The sequence below is a fragment of the Colletotrichum tamarilloi genome, assembly GCF_030869305.1.
Source record: "Colletotrichum tamarilloi strain Tom-12 chromosome Unknown Scaffold_201.1, whole genome shotgun sequence".
Taxonomy (NCBI): Eukaryota; Fungi; Ascomycota; class Sordariomycetes; order Glomerellales; family Glomerellaceae; genus Colletotrichum; species Colletotrichum tamarilloi.
In genome coordinates, this window is record NW_026849584.1 from 28,486 (window position 1) to 45,666 (window position 17,181).

Sequence of the window (17,181 nt, forward strand, 5' to 3'; positions counted from 1 at the left end):
ATGTGAGAGAAACGTCTGAATACATCCATTCGCACGCATGTTTGAGAGAGGATCGTCTGTTGCTCTGTTGCGGGGAATTGACGAGGGCTCCCATGCCTATATTGCCGTGCTTGCGAATGCCTCTGATACCCATAGCATATTTGCAAATACTGCGAGTCTATTGCTCTGCTTCCTCTGCTCAAGAACGTTGACGTGTAGTTGAGGTGGTGAAACGGCGCCGGTGGGCAGCATGAAAAGGAATTCGGGATCCACGGTAACACGCTTGAAGAGGTCAGAGACGTCGTGTACTGCGTAAGTGTTGGATGACGGCGACGGTTGGGCAGAAGGATTGACTCGTGATTTGCCGGAGCGGTGCAGGGAGACAGGCTGCCAGTTGCTGCATGGCGAGAGGCAAAATTGAGGGAACGAAGCAGACGATCTGAGAGGCTGATGAAATGAAAGACAAGTTTCGGCCGCTGATCCGATGACATCACTCGGCCGATGCCAGGGGCTCCGGGGTACCTTGTCCGAGGCCCCTCTCGGTGTGTCAGGTTTCCTGGTGGTGGTGGTGGTGGTGGAGGAGAGTTGAGAGTTCACAGCCTGTAAGATGCAACGGTTGTGGCGCCGGGATCATTCTTGGAGGCGCAGACGGGCAGAATGCCAGAATCCATGGAGAGCAGTCGTTCGGGTGTGTTCTCAGCCGCCAGCAACCGCGTCATAGCTAAGGCAAACTGCGTGAGGGGCACGAAGTACTCTGTACTCGCTGAGGGCAATCACCAATCTTTGTGTTTGAGGGCGAGAACAAGAGTAAATATCCGTACACACGAGGTTCGTCGATAGTTTGGGAACAAAAATCAAAACATCCCTGAGGCCGACCTATCGTACTGTAAGGTATCAGTAGACTCTAGAGAGCAGGGAGGAGGGCTAGCGTATCAGGGAGAAAGGTGGCCCTGGAAAGAAGCGTGGAAGTGTAGCGAGAGAGAAGAAAAAGCCATCCGAGATCTCAGCCTGTCTCTCCAGGGTCCCTGCATCGGAGACACACAAAGGATATGCTTCTTTCTCGGTTTCTCGCTCAGCTATTGGGTTTTCCATTGCGGTCAGCGCATGCAAGTACAGCAAGCAAACAGGCGAGCAAGCGGCTTGCTCTCTCGGTTACCTGGCCGGTGAGCCTTTCCTTACTAGTTCTGCCTTGTGCTGCCTTCTTTGTCCCTGCCTTACGCAGTGCTCCCCGTCTCTTGTTCCCAGTCGGACCCGTGGCGCTGGCCAAACTAATGTAGTGTGCAAGCGCAACAACTAGTATACATCCTGTACAACGTCGCGCTGAATATTACCTGGGTCGGGCGGTTGTTCTAATGTAGGAACGGGGCCGAGAGGGTCCTGGGTGGGTGGGGAGTCACTGGACGACTGAGTTTTGGGGGCCTGCCCTAGTGGGAGGGAAAGATCCTGTCATCTTTTGCGGACGGCGGTCGGTATCCCGAGATGTGACAGAGTGGTAGGTATCGTGTATCGTGGGTTTGACCGCTGGCGGCTGCTAATGTTGGTCAATGTCTTGAAATAAGCATCGTGGATGCCCAAAGCCGCGCAGTTTCGGCTTCCGGCTCTGCGAGGCGTGGTGACGTGAGGTTCGAACTGAGCAGAGTGTCGCTGGTGAAGAAAAGAAATTCTCTCTTCGCCATGTCACTGTCACGACATGTCGGTCCTAGGGCGAGTCTCTCATCGTCTTGGCCGCGTGAAACGAGGAACGGGAGGATCAGGATTGTGAACAAACGGTTGAGAGCGGGACGGTTGCTCCATCGCGAGAAGGAAAAAGGGACCGTAAACCCCCACCTCGATCGCGACCTGCCGCCCTCAAATGCCCCATACGACGCGTAGCGTGGTGTATCCATATATATTCCATATACTTTGTATGGATGCGGATGTTTAGCGTGGCTACTTTTGATGCTTTTGAGTCTTGCTGAGTGAGCAGTTGAGCAGCTACGCCTCTTCGACTAGGCGGGCAGGCAGGCGGTCGTATGGGGATTGGAATCCGCTCTTGTACTGGAGACGAATTCATGATAGTAACCGCCTGTCTCCTGGTAGTATCCGTAGGTAAAGACTCAAGAGTGGTAAGATGGGGATGGGTGGAGGGCGCCAATGCCGCCAAACCGGCTGCTGTCTGCCGGGAGTGGACGGCGGAGAGGCTCGCGCGCCAGTGAGAAGCCAGGCGTTGAGCCTGGCAGACAAATCTAAATGTATGCTCGGATTGTGGATGGATGGATACGTCTCCGTAGCCCAACTCTGAGCTCTCGAGTTCCTGTCGTGGATGGATGGTGGAGATCGGGGGTGTCAGTCTTGACCTTGGACGGTATGGCGTCACAAACGCTGATCAGTCAATTTGGGCTCTGGCAGGGGTTCAACGGCGGAAAGTCCCAAGTATCCCTACTTGTGTTGACAGGCAGAAATGCGTACTCTGTGCAGGTTCCGTACGTACTCTGTAACTATACTGCTGCTATCCCTACCTACTCTGTACCCATCTGCCTAAGGTAGGTATTCATGGGTACTTGGTCCCACAAGACGCGGGCGGCGGGTGAAGAGACACAGCGTAGGCGCAGGCGCAGACACAAAGGGTAGGTTTCGTTTGACTTCTACGTAGTAAGCAGCATTTGCTCTGCTCGCTTCCATGTAGTGTAGTGTGTTGTTGGGTTGGTTGGTTGGTTGGTTGGTTGGTTAATTAGAGATCCAGGGTCCTTGTGGGAGGTCGGGGAAGACAAATCCTGATACTTAAGCAATATCTCTGCTACCCATTTAGACAGGTGAGTACGAAGTAGCAAGTGTGAGTGTGGAAGTTCTGATAGGTATTTGCCAACGAATCGGTGAGGTATCTTGGCATGCAATTACTTTTGCTTCTCCATTGGAGATTTCTTTTGGATCGCTTAGCAGTGGCGGCGGTGGTGGTGGAGGTGGGTGGGTAACTACTTGCACGATGTCGAGGAGAAGAGAAGCAGGAGCAAGCAGTAATGTAGGGGATCGGCGGCATTAACGGTTGCACAGCAGTGCTACGACTCAAGGAGTCAAGAGGGAGTGATGGATGCAAGGGGCGGCATTTGTGAAATTGATGATTTCGGCCAGCACCAAAGACTGTGTAGGTGGGGGCTTTCCAGTCCACGATCGTGATAAAACTATATGGGAAAAGCTGTACGGATAGTCTCAAGCTTTAACAATCTCAGCGAGACGCATGTCAATACCTTATTGCTATGGATTGCTACATGGAGCGACGTCGGCAAGACTCCGGGCCACCTGCCTTAGTGCCTTGTCACACCCTACTAGTGTAAGAAGGTGGAATTGCAAATCGCAGGCAGGCGGCAGTCGGCAAGTACAGACCAGACTATGAGTACAAGCTACAGAATCGTCAAAAATCGTGAAAGAGGCGGCAGGACCGTAGGAGAGAAAGGCCCGGAGGGCGGGAGTACGATGAATCAGGTTGAAAGGAGAGGCCCGAGGATGAGGACGGGATGAGAGGAACGGAAGCTCGTCCGGTGTGGCACGGTGACACCCAGCAAATTGCAATTAGCGACGGGACGGGGCAGTGGATGTGGAAGTGGAAGTGGACGTGGAAGCCGGAGAGAAAGCAACGGAAGGGAGACCGTCTTTTGAGAGTACGTATCTACGTATCTAGCTACCTAGGTAGAGGATCATGTGCCTTTGGATACCTACTGTGTACGTACCGGGGTGCGGTGCTGACATGCCCGACCAACGTCACAATGTGTGGGGAAGGCCAGCATGACATGTGGGCAGAAAAGGAATGCCTCAGGTCAAGTGAACAAGTACTAAGATACGTAGAGAATAGCACCAATTTGCAAGCGCAGGGTCAGGGACACCGAATTAAAGGACCCGCCGGTGCGGTACGGGGATACTTTCCCTGGATCCAATGGAAAGACCCGAGGTACGTACATCAAGCCTTCGGTGGAAGCGGTAGCCTCCCTGTTAGGTAGGTTTTTTTTTTCCCACGACAGGTCTTTCCCTGCTTTCCCCATCTTTTGCGCGGTTCCTTGCCTCATCGTTGCCCCCCAAATGCTTCCTCCCACCTTCCATTCTAACCGGGCACTTGGACGCTTTTAGCAACAACCTACCCTAAGGTACCTGCTTATGTACATAGTTACCTACCTAGGTAAGGTACTTGGAAGTTGGGCGTTCCCCCCCAGGTTGAACTTCTGAAGGTGCCCTGACGGACAAGTCCAGTGACCAGAGCTTTTCGGTACGTACCGTCCTTCCCCTCTCTGGCATCCGTCCGTCTCATCAGTCTCATCCGTCTCAGGCGCAAACAATCACAAACACGCCGTCGCCCTCTGAGGTTGTCGTCAATCTCGAATTCCAACCAGGCCGTGCCACCCCGCTGCGCACCATTACACTATTCCTGCTCGGCGTGTTTCTGCTTCCATAGGTGCATGGCTGGTTCAAGGGCTCAAGCACTATCTATCTGTTTTCGACCTGAGTCTCTATTCAGCACATCAGACTACAAAGTCCAAGACCACGGTTGCCGCCATCTTTCCTGCTTGCATACCTTGGTAGAGAGCAGATTGCTACCGCAGCCGCAGCATCACGAACTGGATCATGGTCAAGATCTACCCTAGCCACTACTGCACTCAGTGGCGCCGGAGCAGTGTGGCAGCTTGCTCTCACCATCTCCGATTCGACCCTCCCGTAATTCCACTGGACTCGGTGGTCAATCAAACATCACACGGGAGCCGTCCATGCTGCCGCTCCCTCACCACACACCAGGAAACGTTAGTATGAACCCATACATGCCATAGCATTCCATTCCTACATGGCTACGCACATCCCACACCGTGCTTGGATACAGTAGCACAGCATCACGGCCCCCACCTGCATCTCCCAACTCTCAGCTTCCTAGCCACTACCTAGGTACCTAGCTGACTACATTGGCATAGTGGCATGCTCAAGTTCTTTGCAGCTTGCACCGCACCGACCAGGCGAACCAGCGAATACCCTAAAGAATACCATCCAAGACGCACGGCATGACAGAGACACCCAGCTACGCAACACCTCTCGAGTCTGGAAAAGCAAGCAAACCCAGTCCCAGTTGAGGCTCCCTCAGGAGAAAGAGTTGCAGAGGCAAAACAACCCACGACACACGCACGGCGACAAAACGGTTGCGATAACATCATCCTTCTCCACACCGCTTCAGCCTGACCGGGCCACTCTACACATAACAACCAGTTACAACGGACGACTGCCATTTCGACCTTTCCTGTCCCGCCCCTGTCGTTGTGTTGCGGTCCCTCTCGATGACCCCTGTCGTGTCCATCGTCACTCTCCACCACCCCCAGCAGCACTCCAGGCGCCCTCGCTCGCACACCCTCCCCGTTCTGCCTTTGCCGCAGACTCAATCCTCGACTCCTACGACATTGGGTGGGAGTCTGGCAAGGGCCCCAATCCGATCGACACCACAAAGCCTCCAAAGTCCAACCAAAAGGGCCAAAGAGGGCATCCCATTTGCAACTGGTCCTGAGTACCGCAGATCGCGACAACTTGGCCGCCTGTAAACGTCAACGCCTGAAGCAAACCCCACCCAAGCCAAGCCAGCTATTTGCGACCCTTTCACCTCTTTCTCTGCCATTCCCACAGATCGCATTCCATTGTATGTACAGCTACCACGGCCGTCGACGCAACCGCATGCTACCGAGTACATACATACATACATACATACCATACCTGCTGTCGCTCATCACCTCCGTGCTCTCGCTCGGTCTTCCCTACCGTCGCAATCCCGTATTACTTCCACGACATTCCCACTCTCAGTCACCTATTCTTTGGGTCTCTATTCTCTTTTCTCCCGCTTCCCAAATTCCGATTGCCATACGACCCCCACCTTAAGGAGCAGCAAAAGAGAAGTAATCGGCGCGAGAGACGATTTCTTCCAAGAACCCATACATATCCCTCCCCCAAAGACAAAGTGACAAGGAAGAGGGAAAATTGAGCGCAGAAAAAAAAAAAAAAAAAAAAAAGGCAGAGGCTGCCCAAAAACCCACCCACTACCCACGAGACCTCGTCTGCCCCCCATTCATAGTCATACACTACCCGTTGCGGCCCACCGCGCCTTTTTTTCTTTCTCTTCCCCTTTGCTCGACACTCGGCTTGGTCCTTTTCATCTGCTCTTCTTCCCTCCTCCCGCCGCCGGCTCTGTCCCTGCCTACGAGACCGGTAGGACCCTACTTGCTTCCGGAATACAACCACCAATACCCCTACATTCCATAATAATCCACGCCCCATATACACCACCACCCGCCGCCATCACCGCTACTAATACCACCTTTGCAACCACCTGACTCTTCCGCCGCCATCCTCGACTCCTCCGCCACTGTGAGCCTGCTCCAGAGAGCCTTGACCCTGCTTTACAAGGTGGCAAGACCCCGTTTCTCAACTCGAGCCTGGTGACGGAGTTGCATCCATTCAAAACCATATTTGCCTTTTGAGCCGCCCTCTTCGCTCTTTAGCAACCAACTTTTCCTGTCCCTTGGCAATCGTATCAATCCATACCGTCCCCTGAACGCCAGCAATTTCGCGCAGTACTCTCACCGACAATCACCACTTCACAGTACAACCTCAGCAGCCAACTCGACAACGTTGTCAACATGGACAACGAGCACCAAGCACAGTTCAGCGAACAATCGCATCTCCCTCCTCACATCGAGCGGTCCCAATCAAGCTCATCTTCTTCTTCTGTCGATCACGACCACGACGAGCACCACATCCACCAGCCAACTCCTATCCGACCTCGGTTGCCCAGCAGAAAGAGCAGCGGGCCGTTGGTGGTACCCCGGGACAGCTCGGCAGTGGGCCCAATAGATGCAGAGTTTGGACCCGACGACGTGAGGGCTATGAGCCCACGGAGGACCAGTGAAGACATCGAAGCACTAGGAAGGGAAGCGCGAGAAGAGCTCAAGAGGTAAACGAAACCCTCTGCCACTTCAAGACGCGCCAATCACTAATAGCACCCTTCTCTACAGACACGCAAAGGCTTTGCAAGACTCGCTCTTGACCATCTTCAACCGCATCGAGGCCGTCAGAGAAGAACATGACAAGCTCGATAACAACAACAAGTTCCTCCAAAAATACATTGGCGACCTCATGACCACGAGTAAAATCACTGCCGCGCCAACCAAGGGCAAGAAATAAGGCATCTACGCACACTTTCAGATTGAAGAGGTGGACACAGATTGCATCACATCACCCCCGTTGAATCGCTCCTTACCATCGTCGACTCGCACTCGGACCGCGACAGCTTGATCACCTATGAAGGGGGACGCGCATCCTGACGCCATTCAGGAACAATCACACCAAGGAAGTGCTCTTCGAGCATCCACTACACTGCCTAATCGGACACCGCCCGCGAAGGGCATGATACCCCCTTGTGGCCGAAATGGCCTATAGCGTTATACTGAACTCGTTTATGGCTTTACGGCACGGACACGGTATTTGGAGAGGAAAAAAAAAACTTGCATCGGCTCGCAACTTGTACACTAACGAACATCATCATCATTGGGGGTTTCGACAAACCGTCAAATGACATATTGGGCATAGGACAGCATCAGGCGTTTCGGGCTTTTGGTATAGGGCTACGGCCTTGGGGATTACGTTCGCATATTGTTTATATACCTCGCCATAGGCGGGGAGAGGTATCGACCTCGAATTGACCAAAGGAATTTCTTTCATTCATCCTCATCGACCTGGCTTCCGCAATCACGACAGGGCCATCTAGTGACAGCTTGCAATCTCGACCACTTTTTGTAAGATTGACGATACCCAATAGTTTTTCGTCACGAATGAGTCGCGGCCTGCGAAATCTGTGGTGGTTGACCTGCGCCACACGAAGATCCCTCACCAACTTCCGAACATAACGAAAGCACGCCGACGTCATTTGCCACCGATTACCGATGTCGCCCACAACACCCACCATCGATTCGTATTACGGGACAATTTGTATGACGGGAAAAAGTTGCACACGAGGAAAATATTCTGTCGAGTAAGGCTCGATTCCAGGCATTTCTATCGACAATTTGTCAAAAACGCTCTGGGACGCATTGAAGGGGGGTGGAAGGGTGTACGACATTTTACACGAGGCCATACAAGCGCGACGTTGTGCGATGGTCGTTACACGAAGCTCCCACCGAGCTTATGGATCGGCATAGAGCTAGTCGGAGACGGTTGTAGAGAAGGGGACCTGATAGCAGAGGATGAGCCTACGTCAGACGTCGGAGAGAGGGTGCTCGAAGAAGGCTGCCATTGGCGGTTCTAGCCGCCGCAAGACCGAATGAGCATCGAGATGAGGTAAAGGGGGTGTTCGTATGTGTGTTGGTGGGATGATGGCAGCTGACGATATGTGAGGAATGATCGGCCTTACGAGAGCGGCGATCGGCTCCGGGACGCGGGTTCGTGGAGGAGGCTCGCGGTGTCTGCTGCTTGGAAGTATTAGATTCTTGGAGTGGGGCGCAAGAACTGGACTTGGGAGGGCTTGTCAGCTCAACGAATTCTGAATGAGATTTGGGTTAGTTGGGACGATGAGCTGACGCCAAATGAGTGCACGGGAGTTGATAGGTGGTTACAGGCAAAATCAATATTAACAAAATGCAATTTGAGATAGGCTAGCACGCTGTTCATCGTCCATAAGCTGAGAAGAACCCAGTATACCTGCCTGTTCATGGCAAATTATTAACATCAATCTCCTGCCACTTAACACATATTCTATTGCTGCCCTTTCGACGATCAAAAGCGCTATGTAAGGTAGCTTGCGATCTTCATCCAGAGGGGCCTACGTAGAAATAGCTAGGAGCATTTACAGTATCTCGCTAAGGAGGCCCGCCTGCTAGATAGCACGAGGCTAGATTGATGTTGGCATTGTGCAAACGGGATGGAAAACTTTCTATCAAGGTATTTACTCGTTGAAAGATATTTGGCGTGGAGGAACGAAAGGCGTTTTAAGATCATTCTATGAACTACCTACTGGATGGTATCACTACATCCGAGTGCAGCCAATCTCCTCGTCCTGCTCTATTTTGAGATTGTTTATAGGTAGTAGATATAAGGGAAATACGATCAGATTAGTAGTTAATTTATTATTGCCCCTACAAAAGCCCGCATGTTCATATTGAAGCCATCTTAGCAGTTGACAGAGTGGCCAGCTTGCCGGCCATAGCCTGTAGGATACAAAGGCCATTGGTACTACAGTTCGTCTATCGACTTTTGGCTGGTTTTCGCTACTCTGAACTTGATGTCGGAACGACCAAGTTCGATGAAAGTGATTCCTCTTTTGTGACCAGCTATTCGTAGGAACTTGATATAGATCTGCTGGAACCATTTCCGTGCCGTTGGTCTCGAGAGGATTGATTCCCATCTTGCACGGCATGCTGAACGGAACGGAATCTGTAAACGAGAGCCATTCGTCACTCAGGTAGGAATTTCAATTCGAAGTTCCTGTAAGCATTTACCTGCACGAGTTTCATTTGTTGACTCGGATGAAATGTGATCACGGGCCTCATGCCTATTAAATCAGGAGCCGGGTCTGCGACTCTACAACGCATGACAGAATGCTCTGCAGAAATATGCTATATCTAGAGCTGGGCGAGGCAAGTCCTTGTAAAGTTAGTCAATAGGTATGCAGAACGATGCATTCTGCCGTATTTGACTGTAGTATTGTAACCTCGTAGGTAGTCGTCCATTCGCATGCAACTTGACGTATCGATATACATGTCTATGCTCATCATCCATAGTTTTGTCAATCCCTTCCTCTCACGGTCCCGAAATAAAAGTCAAAAAGCCGCAAATCAATCTGAAGTACAACGAGCTTCTTCTCTTGTATGGAGAGGCAATATATGCAAGATCTAGAAACGTTTGTAACCGTTATAAAGTCCCGAGCTTCTGGTCACTTGGAGTATTGGACTGCATGCAACCTTGAATTCTCTAGTCTGCTTGGCTGCTTGGCAAAAGTGGACTGCATAGCGTACTTGCCGCTTTAGGAAACAACCACTTTTTCATCTTGTGGCGGCTTCTGCTATCAAACAATGATGAGTATCTAGAGAAAATGAGTGAATACCATTCTCTATGCATCTTTGTAGATAATGGCAACAATAGCCGACGTTAAACTAGACGGGCCCGCTAGGTGTGTCTTGTGATTAGTCATGGGTTTTGAGTAGCCGCTTAGCCGACAACCCTAGATTTGACGACAACGCGTGTCATGAAGTCATTCACGCCTTTCTTTCCTTAGCCCTTTGCTTTAGAGTACAGTGCAACGAAACAATGAATCGTCCATCTCGTACAGACGAACCCTACGAAGGGGAGGGCTACAACCAGAGCCCGAATGATCTGTCCAATGACTTGACCACCAACCAAGACCTCAACGGCATCGTCAACGCCAGGGCCCTAGAGCCAGGGGAGGATGGCAAGGGCCTATCGCTGGGGGGGGAATCCGGGACGGGCGACGGGAATGTATCGCGGTCCTATGACGATGTGGATTGGGGTAAAGGCGGCTCCGGCCCCGCGGCTGCGGCCGCGACGACCAAGTCTGATGGACTTGGTCTACCCGAGGGAGAGGAGGTCCCCGCGACCCCTCTCCCTAACCTTCACTCACGTCAACTTCCCCCTGATGATGGAGGAGACACGCCCAAGATTCATCAGGCCTTGTATGGTCCGTTGAAGAAGGCCATTGTGAAGTTTGGCTCGTTTATCGGGCCCGGGTTCATGATTGCTGTTGCGTATAGTGAGATTCTTCCTGGCTCTCTCCTTCCGTGGATACCCGCGAAAAGTAGTGAACTTGACTAACAGCCCTCCTCACCTTTCACAGTCGACCCCGGAAATTATTCAACAGACGTCGCTGCAGGAGCAAGCTACCGTTTCAGGTTGCTCTTTGTCGTACTCTTGTCCAACCTCTTTGCCATCTTCCTCCAGAGCCTCTGTATCAAGCTTGGTACCGTCACGGGGCTCAACCTGGCTGAAGCATGTCGGGCCTTCTTGCCGCGATGGATGAACTACGTCCTCTACGTATTCGCAGAGGTTGCCATCATCGCAACAGATATTGCCGAGGTGAGTGTGGTCGATAATTGCTATGTCTCCGTCTCCAAGGCCTCAGTTTACTAAAGTGATGCGGCTGGGCAGGTGATTGGCTTCGCGATTGGTCTGAACCTACTTGTGCCGGCCATACCTCTCGTTGCAGGATGCGCAATCTCCATCTTGGACGTCATGATTATTCTCATCTTTTACCGGCCCCACGGATCTATGAGAGGCCTGCGAATCTTTGAGTACTTCATCATCGGCCTGGTGCTGGCCGTGGTCGTCTGCTTCTGCATCCAGCTCTCCCTCATCAAGGATACACCGGTTGGGGAAGTCTTTCAGGGGTATCTGCCATCGCGTGCCGTGGTCGAGTCTCAAGGGTAATCCCCTCCACCTCCTTTCCTCCAGAACAGGCTTACTGACAGCATGCAGTTTATACCAAGCCTGCGGGATCCTGGGCGCAACAGTCATGCCGCACAGCCTCTACCTCGGCTCTGGCATCGTCCAAGCCCGCCTCCGAGAATACGATACAAAACACAACCTCCTACCCCCCGAAATGGATGAAGTCGACCTCAACGGCGATAGCATTGATAAAGGCTACTACGTGCCCTCCGCCAAAGCAATCAAACACTCCCTCAAAACCTCGACCGCCGAGCTGAGCATCTCCCTCTTCACCTTCGCCCTCTTCGTCAACTCAGCCATCCTCATCGTCGCGGGCGTCTCCCTATATGGGAATCCAGAAGCACCGGACGCCGACATCTTTAGCATCCACCAACTCCTCACGGACTCCATCTCCAAGGCGGCGGGCACCATCTTTGCTCTCGCGCTGCTTCTCTCTGGCGTCTCGGCGGGTATCGTGTGTACCATTGCTGGGCAGATGGTTAGCGAGGGCGCACTGAACTGGAAAGTCCGTCCTTGGCTGCGACGCCTGGCGACGCGGAGTATCAGCGTTACGCCGAGCATTGTTATTGCCGGCGCTGTTGGGCGAAAGGGCGTCAGCGAAGCATTGAATGCTTCGCAGGTCGTGCTTAGTGTCGTTTTGCCGTTTGTTACTGCGCCATTGATTTACTTCACTTGCAGAGACAAGTTCATGACGGTCCGGGATGGACCGGGCGGCAGCGCCCGATTCAGGGTCGGTAGTGCAGGGACTGACGAGGAAGAGTCCACAGCAATCCCTACGGACGGCACCGTCAAGATGGCGAATTCGTGGTACACTGCTGGCTTTGCGGTCTTGGTTTGGGTCATCATGGCCGCGATGAACGTGGCTAACTTGGTTCTGCTTGGCAAGGGTGAGTAAGTGAAGGGATGAGAACTAGCAGTATGCCCGGTGAGGGGTAATTCTGCTGTAAACGCGATGACGGCGTGTAGATGGAGACTCAAAAGTTGTTCGTCTCTGATTTAGTTTTGGCTTGGTCTGCTCTCTCTATGTTTGACTTTTGACTTGTCTTTGGTTTTGTACTGTTAGCTTTGATCCGACTGCACTTTTCAACCAGTGTATTTGGTCAAGTCGTATTTTAGGCGAGGTCCAACCCTCTATCATAAAGTATCGTATCTCTGAGAAAGGGACATTTCATACACACACAGAAAATGTTGCCTTTTGAGCAGAGAAATTGGGGATGCAGATATGCTTGTGTGTAACATCACGGAATAGGTAATCAACTTCCACAATGACGATAAATGCGAAATCCTGTTTGAAACTGTTACAAAGCAGTTAAAGTAGAAAGGTTCCAAAGTTAGATATGTTTACTCTGTAGTCGGAAGAGCCCCGCATAGGTAATCGGGTCGGCTCGAGTCAGGCGCTACCTTAGTCCAAGGTGCTCCGCATGTAGAGGAATATAGATTCCGCTGTCTTTATATGACGTCGAGGTTTATTGATTGCGCAAACTGCCTCAATTCTTATATAAAAACGACTGTCGAATCGCAAGGACGTAACTCAAGGCCGCTGCCATTACGTGTACTGATTCTCTTTCAGCCAAAGCCTAGTCACCACGTCTCAATCCTTTAACGGCCCAAAAGAACATTGCCGACATGTCTCATCTCAAGTATTATTCCTATGAAGGCGTAGGCCAGAGAAATCTCGCGGGTTTCAGCTACAACCAGGCAGTGAAGATTGGCGACCGCATTGAGTGCTCTGGTCAAGGTATGTCGCGCTTCCAATAGTCGTCTCAAATCCAAACACAACTTGACACAATAACTCAGGCGGATGGGATCCCAAAACGGGCGAGTTTTACAAGGAAATTAACGCCCAAATCGATCAAGCATTCGCCAACGTGGATCTCAATCTCAAGGATGCCGGTGGAGCAGGCTGGGAACAGGTGTTCCGAGTCAACTCATACCATGTGCCGATTAATGACGAAGCTTTGGCAGCCATGGTACGGAATTTTAGAAAGTGGATGCCGCACCATAAGCCGATTTGGACGTGCGTGGGAGTACCGAGGCTTGGGGAGGACGATATGCGGGTCGAGATCGAGGTCGTCGCTCACGTTCCCGAAGAAGCGTCGAAGGCTTAAGCGTTGAGATTGGGTGAATCCAGAACCAGTTCTCGCCAACCTACATCATGAGGAACGATCAAGTCACGAAGGTTCGGTACACAAGATTCTAAGCAGCTCCACATGCGAGAGCAAATGTTATAGTATCCCAAAATGTCATATTCCCATTATTGTATCAGAGGTAATCTCATCACAAGATCCCAGTATCCGTTGAACGCCAATCACACCGAGCGGGTTCCAAAGGCGATGAACTCAGCCAGTGGGGTATAGTCGCTTTGATACATCATTTATGCCTTGCCAGCCTGGACCAGAAGAGCAGCGTGCTGCTCGGGGTGGGTCTTCTCGACGTTGCCCTTGGCCATCTTCTTCATGAGCATGTTGGCCTCGATGTCGACCTCCTCGCGGAGGATGAGACCGGCAGCCTCGTTGACGATGCGCCACCTGCCGTTGATGACGAGAGTTCCGACGGGGGGCTTAGCGTTGACGAGGGTGTCGACGCCGTCCTCGAGGTTGGTGATGGTGAGCTGGTAAGTGGTTTGGCCGATGGGCTTCTTGTCAGTGACGGAGTAGGTGGCGGACTGGCCGACGCCGACGGAGCCGGACTCGAGGTTGTAGGAGATGAGAGCCGGGCAGAGGGTCTTGACCATCAGGTCGTGGTTGTGGATGGCGGAGAGGACGGCGTTGCGGTCGACGCCGGCGGGCACGGGGGTAGAGACGACGGTGGAAGGCATTTTGGTGGGGGTTTGAAAGATCGAGGTATCGTGAAGAAGTGAGTATGATTAGTCCTGGCTGAAGTATGTAATGAATGGCGAGGCTGGCAATGCACGATGACCAAAGGCAAGCAGGAACCTTCTTATAGATGTCTCTCTTTCCCCCTCGCTCAGGCGGGCAACAAACTCAATCATTTCGGACGGTTGGAGGTTTCCATACCATGCAACACCGTCTGCCCCCCTTCTCCCCCCTATACTTTCTTCATCCTTAACTCTGAATCCAACCATCGGAGCCCCATGGAAAGAGTGAACTGACCGTTGCGCCGCTGACGGTTCAGGACGGTATGGTTCGCGGGGGGCAAGTAGCAGGAGACGCAAGTAGGGAGGCTAAGTGGCACCGGGCCGGCCGTGCCCCGACCGTGCTCCCGCCGAGCCGGACGTTGAAGCATGACGCTAGGAGACCTCGATGCTGCACGCTAATGGGCTCGGGTTTTGTTTGTTCTTTCAGGGGCCCAGGGGAAGAGAAGGCGGGCATCCGTGGAGAAGTCCGTGGGGGGCTCTAGTTAACGCAGGTAAGATTAACAGACTCTCGATATTGGTACGAAAACAGAAGGATTTGGGTTGGTAGGATAGACATGTGGCGTTGAGAGAAGAAACAGTGAACAATTATCTCGATGGACATGTTTTCTTGGAAATGTTTCAGTCCAAAAACCATGTCTCTCGAACCTTGACCCAGCTGCGGTGGCTCTCGCTGTTTGCGTTTGGTCCCGAAGCTTTGGTCGCGAAGCTCCTACCATCTTCCCGAATGCTGCGTGAGACATGCCCATCACCCAGGTGTTCGTCCGAGACATGCATCTTGTTGCATAAGAGTTGTAGTTACGCGTGTCTCTGGAGAGCAGTCTCCGCATTCCCATCACACGGCCTGCGCACTCGAGCTGTAGCCCTACTTGGCACCTGCGCAAGCTTGGAGGTTACTGGAGCTCATCAAAACCCCTAGTTTCGTCCCAACCACAACTTAGCGAGACCTGCACTTGCAAGATCGTCCACGACAGATTACATTGAAGTCAATATGAGGCTTAAAATATCCTCAGGATTGTCTCATCGTCGAAGAAGACATGATCTAGTGAAAGAAAATCCCCTTTGCGGCGTAAGCCGTTGACAGCCATCAGGGAGGGATCGTCACGGGTCGGGATTACACTTATCAAGTCTCTGCAAGTAAGCGTTTCCCCCCGAAGACTTCGAGAATACACCAATCAATTACCTCCTAACCCAGTCTTCAAACCAACCGTCTGAGTGCCTACATAAGGCCAGGCGTTGTTATGATCGACAATATGGCTAGTTCGCTGCGCCGAGGGTGTGCTTGAGGTGTCGTCGGTGCGTTCCACGCGCGCTAAAACGCAGACCCGCTGTCTGTCCGTGTCTCTCGGTCATGGCGCTGACGGTTGCACCTCGTTGTTGCTGTAAAAGCGAATGTCGATTTCGGGGCGTTGCGATCGAGTATAGGTGTCCCTGGCTGAGCCGCGTCGTCAATATGCGCTCAGCATGCGCTTAAAGGTAGGGGTCCAGGTTATGCTCTTGTGCGCTCTGGAGAATCAGGGACGCGATAGAGCCTTCATGTTCGTCAGAGGTCCGGTAATCCTTCACTTCAGCTCGCCTTCCGTTCATGCGCACCGAGAATTTGAGACTGGCGACAAATCAGACCGTCAGAAAATTCCAGGAGCATTGAAATCCTTCCCTCACAAAGACGGGAGTAATCAAGTCGGTGGCCCGGCATAAGATGAACCGACACGGTGTTGATCCGCACGGGGATCTTATCTGACTTCTATTTTGGGTCTTACGCGATCTGATCTCCGGGCCAAGGCCGGAGGTGGCCTTATTCTCGGACTGGGGACTTCATGTCTCTTGTCTAGGCAATCATTTTCTCGCTATCGCATCTTCCAAGCCAGCATGGAGAATCAGAGCTTCCCGTGTATTTATCTCAACATACAGATCTTACAGGATTTTACTTGCATCTTACCAGGAGAACTCCATGAAGATTCCCTACTCGTCGCGGCCCCACCCGGCGTGATCAAAGCGTCCGGATACACTTCCAGACAGGAGCTGGAAGCCATCACAGCGTAGCCAATCTTGCAAAACCTCAATGGTAGCATCGGAGCCTCTGGAAACGGGAGGGTTTCTCTATAGCAACACCATGATTTGGCTTGTAAGAAATGGAATTCAATCCTTTGTCAACGAAATTCTAGCTCAAAAGTCATGAAAAGATATTGGTGCCATGACGCATAGGGCGGAATATGAATTCCTCCCCCGCTCCTTAGTCATCCATTGATTCAAGTCCATGTGATTGGCCCCATCCTTGACCATCTCAGTGCCGTGGTTATCGGGCAAGAGAAATTGCGAACTATTACCAAGTGTCAACCGTTGTGCGTCCGACTTTCCTCATTGAACCAAAATCGAAGGTGTCCCCGGACTGAATCAGAAAGGATTATATCATCCGTGGTGGAGGACCCTTGCCCATCTTATTTGTGTCTCCTCTCCTTCGCTGCTATGCCCCAAGCGTCGTCGGAGCGGGCCGCAAGCCAACCGAAGCGCAGGTACACGTCAAAGGCGTGCGAGGAGTGTCGGCGCCGAAGGGCAAAGGTGGGTGGAATATATTTTCCTTCCATTCTATCAGCCCACACCTTTTTGACGGCTGAGTTCAGGCTACACACGCATTGCGATAAGTCAACATACCCACTTCCTGGCACCCCCCTGTTTCTGGCACCACAAAAACGATGGGATCACAACCCAACCTCCTCATTACTATTAACTATTGATCCTCAACCACACCCACTACAATACAGCTGCCAGCCTCACTAGGGCATTCAGAGTCGCTGGATTCAGCCGTGATAACCTCCTTTTCACCCGCTTCGATTTGAGCCCGATGGATATCCCTGATGTTCGCGAACTTCGTATTGGGATCG

The 17,181-nt window shown here is 52.2% G+C and overlaps 7 protein-coding genes across 7 annotated transcripts; 4 read left to right on the forward strand and 3 right to left on the reverse strand.

The window, feature by feature from the left end:
• Positions 1-96: 96 nt before the first annotated feature.
• Positions 97-650, reverse strand: CTAM01_16175 (uncharacterized protein; the record flags this gene model as incomplete). The annotated part of the gene is made up of 2 exons (XM_060532168.1): positions 97-376; positions 577-650. The coding sequence occupies 2 exons, from the start codon at positions 648-650 to the stop codon at positions 97-99; spliced, it is 354 nt and encodes a 117-aa protein (XP_060373259.1).
• Positions 651-5,264: 4,614 nt separating this feature from the next.
• On the forward strand, positions 5,265-5,522 carry CTAM01_16176 (uncharacterized protein; the record flags this gene model as incomplete). The annotated part of the gene is made up of 1 exon (XM_060532169.1): positions 5,265-5,522. The coding sequence occupies one exon, from the start codon at positions 5,265-5,267 to the stop codon at positions 5,520-5,522; it is 258 nt and encodes an 85-aa protein (XP_060373260.1).
• Positions 5,523-5,778: 256 nt separating this feature from the next.
• On the reverse strand, positions 5,779-6,249 carry CTAM01_16177 (uncharacterized protein; the record flags this gene model as incomplete). The annotated part of the gene is made up of 1 exon (XM_060532170.1): positions 5,779-6,249. The coding sequence occupies one exon, from the start codon at positions 6,247-6,249 to the stop codon at positions 5,779-5,781; it is 471 nt and encodes a 156-aa protein (XP_060373261.1).
• A 362-nt stretch (positions 6,250-6,611) lies between these two features.
• CTAM01_16178 (uncharacterized protein) lies at positions 6,612-7,155 on the forward strand (the record flags this gene model as incomplete). The annotated part of the gene is made up of 2 exons (XM_060532171.1): positions 6,612-6,925; positions 6,987-7,155. 2 exons carry the CDS (start codon positions 6,612-6,614, stop codon positions 7,153-7,155), a joined length of 483 nt encoding a protein of 160 aa, XP_060373262.1.
• Positions 7,156-10,272: 3,117 nt separating this feature from the next.
• Positions 10,273-12,319, forward strand: CTAM01_16179 (metal ion transporter metal ion transporter; the record flags this gene model as incomplete). The annotated part of the gene is made up of 4 exons (XM_060532172.1): positions 10,273-10,732; positions 10,817-11,055; positions 11,128-11,402; positions 11,455-12,319. 4 exons carry the CDS (start codon positions 10,273-10,275, stop codon positions 12,317-12,319), a joined length of 1,839 nt encoding a protein of 612 aa, XP_060373263.1.
• Positions 12,320-13,050: 731 nt separating this feature from the next.
• On the forward strand, positions 13,051-13,532 carry CTAM01_16180 (endoribonuclease L-PSP; the record flags this gene model as incomplete). The annotated part of the gene is made up of 2 exons (XM_060532173.1): positions 13,051-13,162; positions 13,222-13,532. 2 exons carry the CDS (start codon positions 13,051-13,053, stop codon positions 13,530-13,532), a joined length of 423 nt encoding a protein of 140 aa, XP_060373264.1.
• A 266-nt stretch (positions 13,533-13,798) lies between these two features.
• On the reverse strand, positions 13,799-14,242 carry CTAM01_16181 (uncharacterized protein; the record flags this gene model as incomplete). The annotated part of the gene is made up of 1 exon (XM_060532174.1): positions 13,799-14,242. One exon carries the CDS (start codon positions 14,240-14,242, stop codon positions 13,799-13,801), a length of 444 nt encoding a protein of 147 aa, XP_060373265.1.
• Between the last annotated feature and the right edge of the window lie 2,939 nt (positions 14,243-17,181).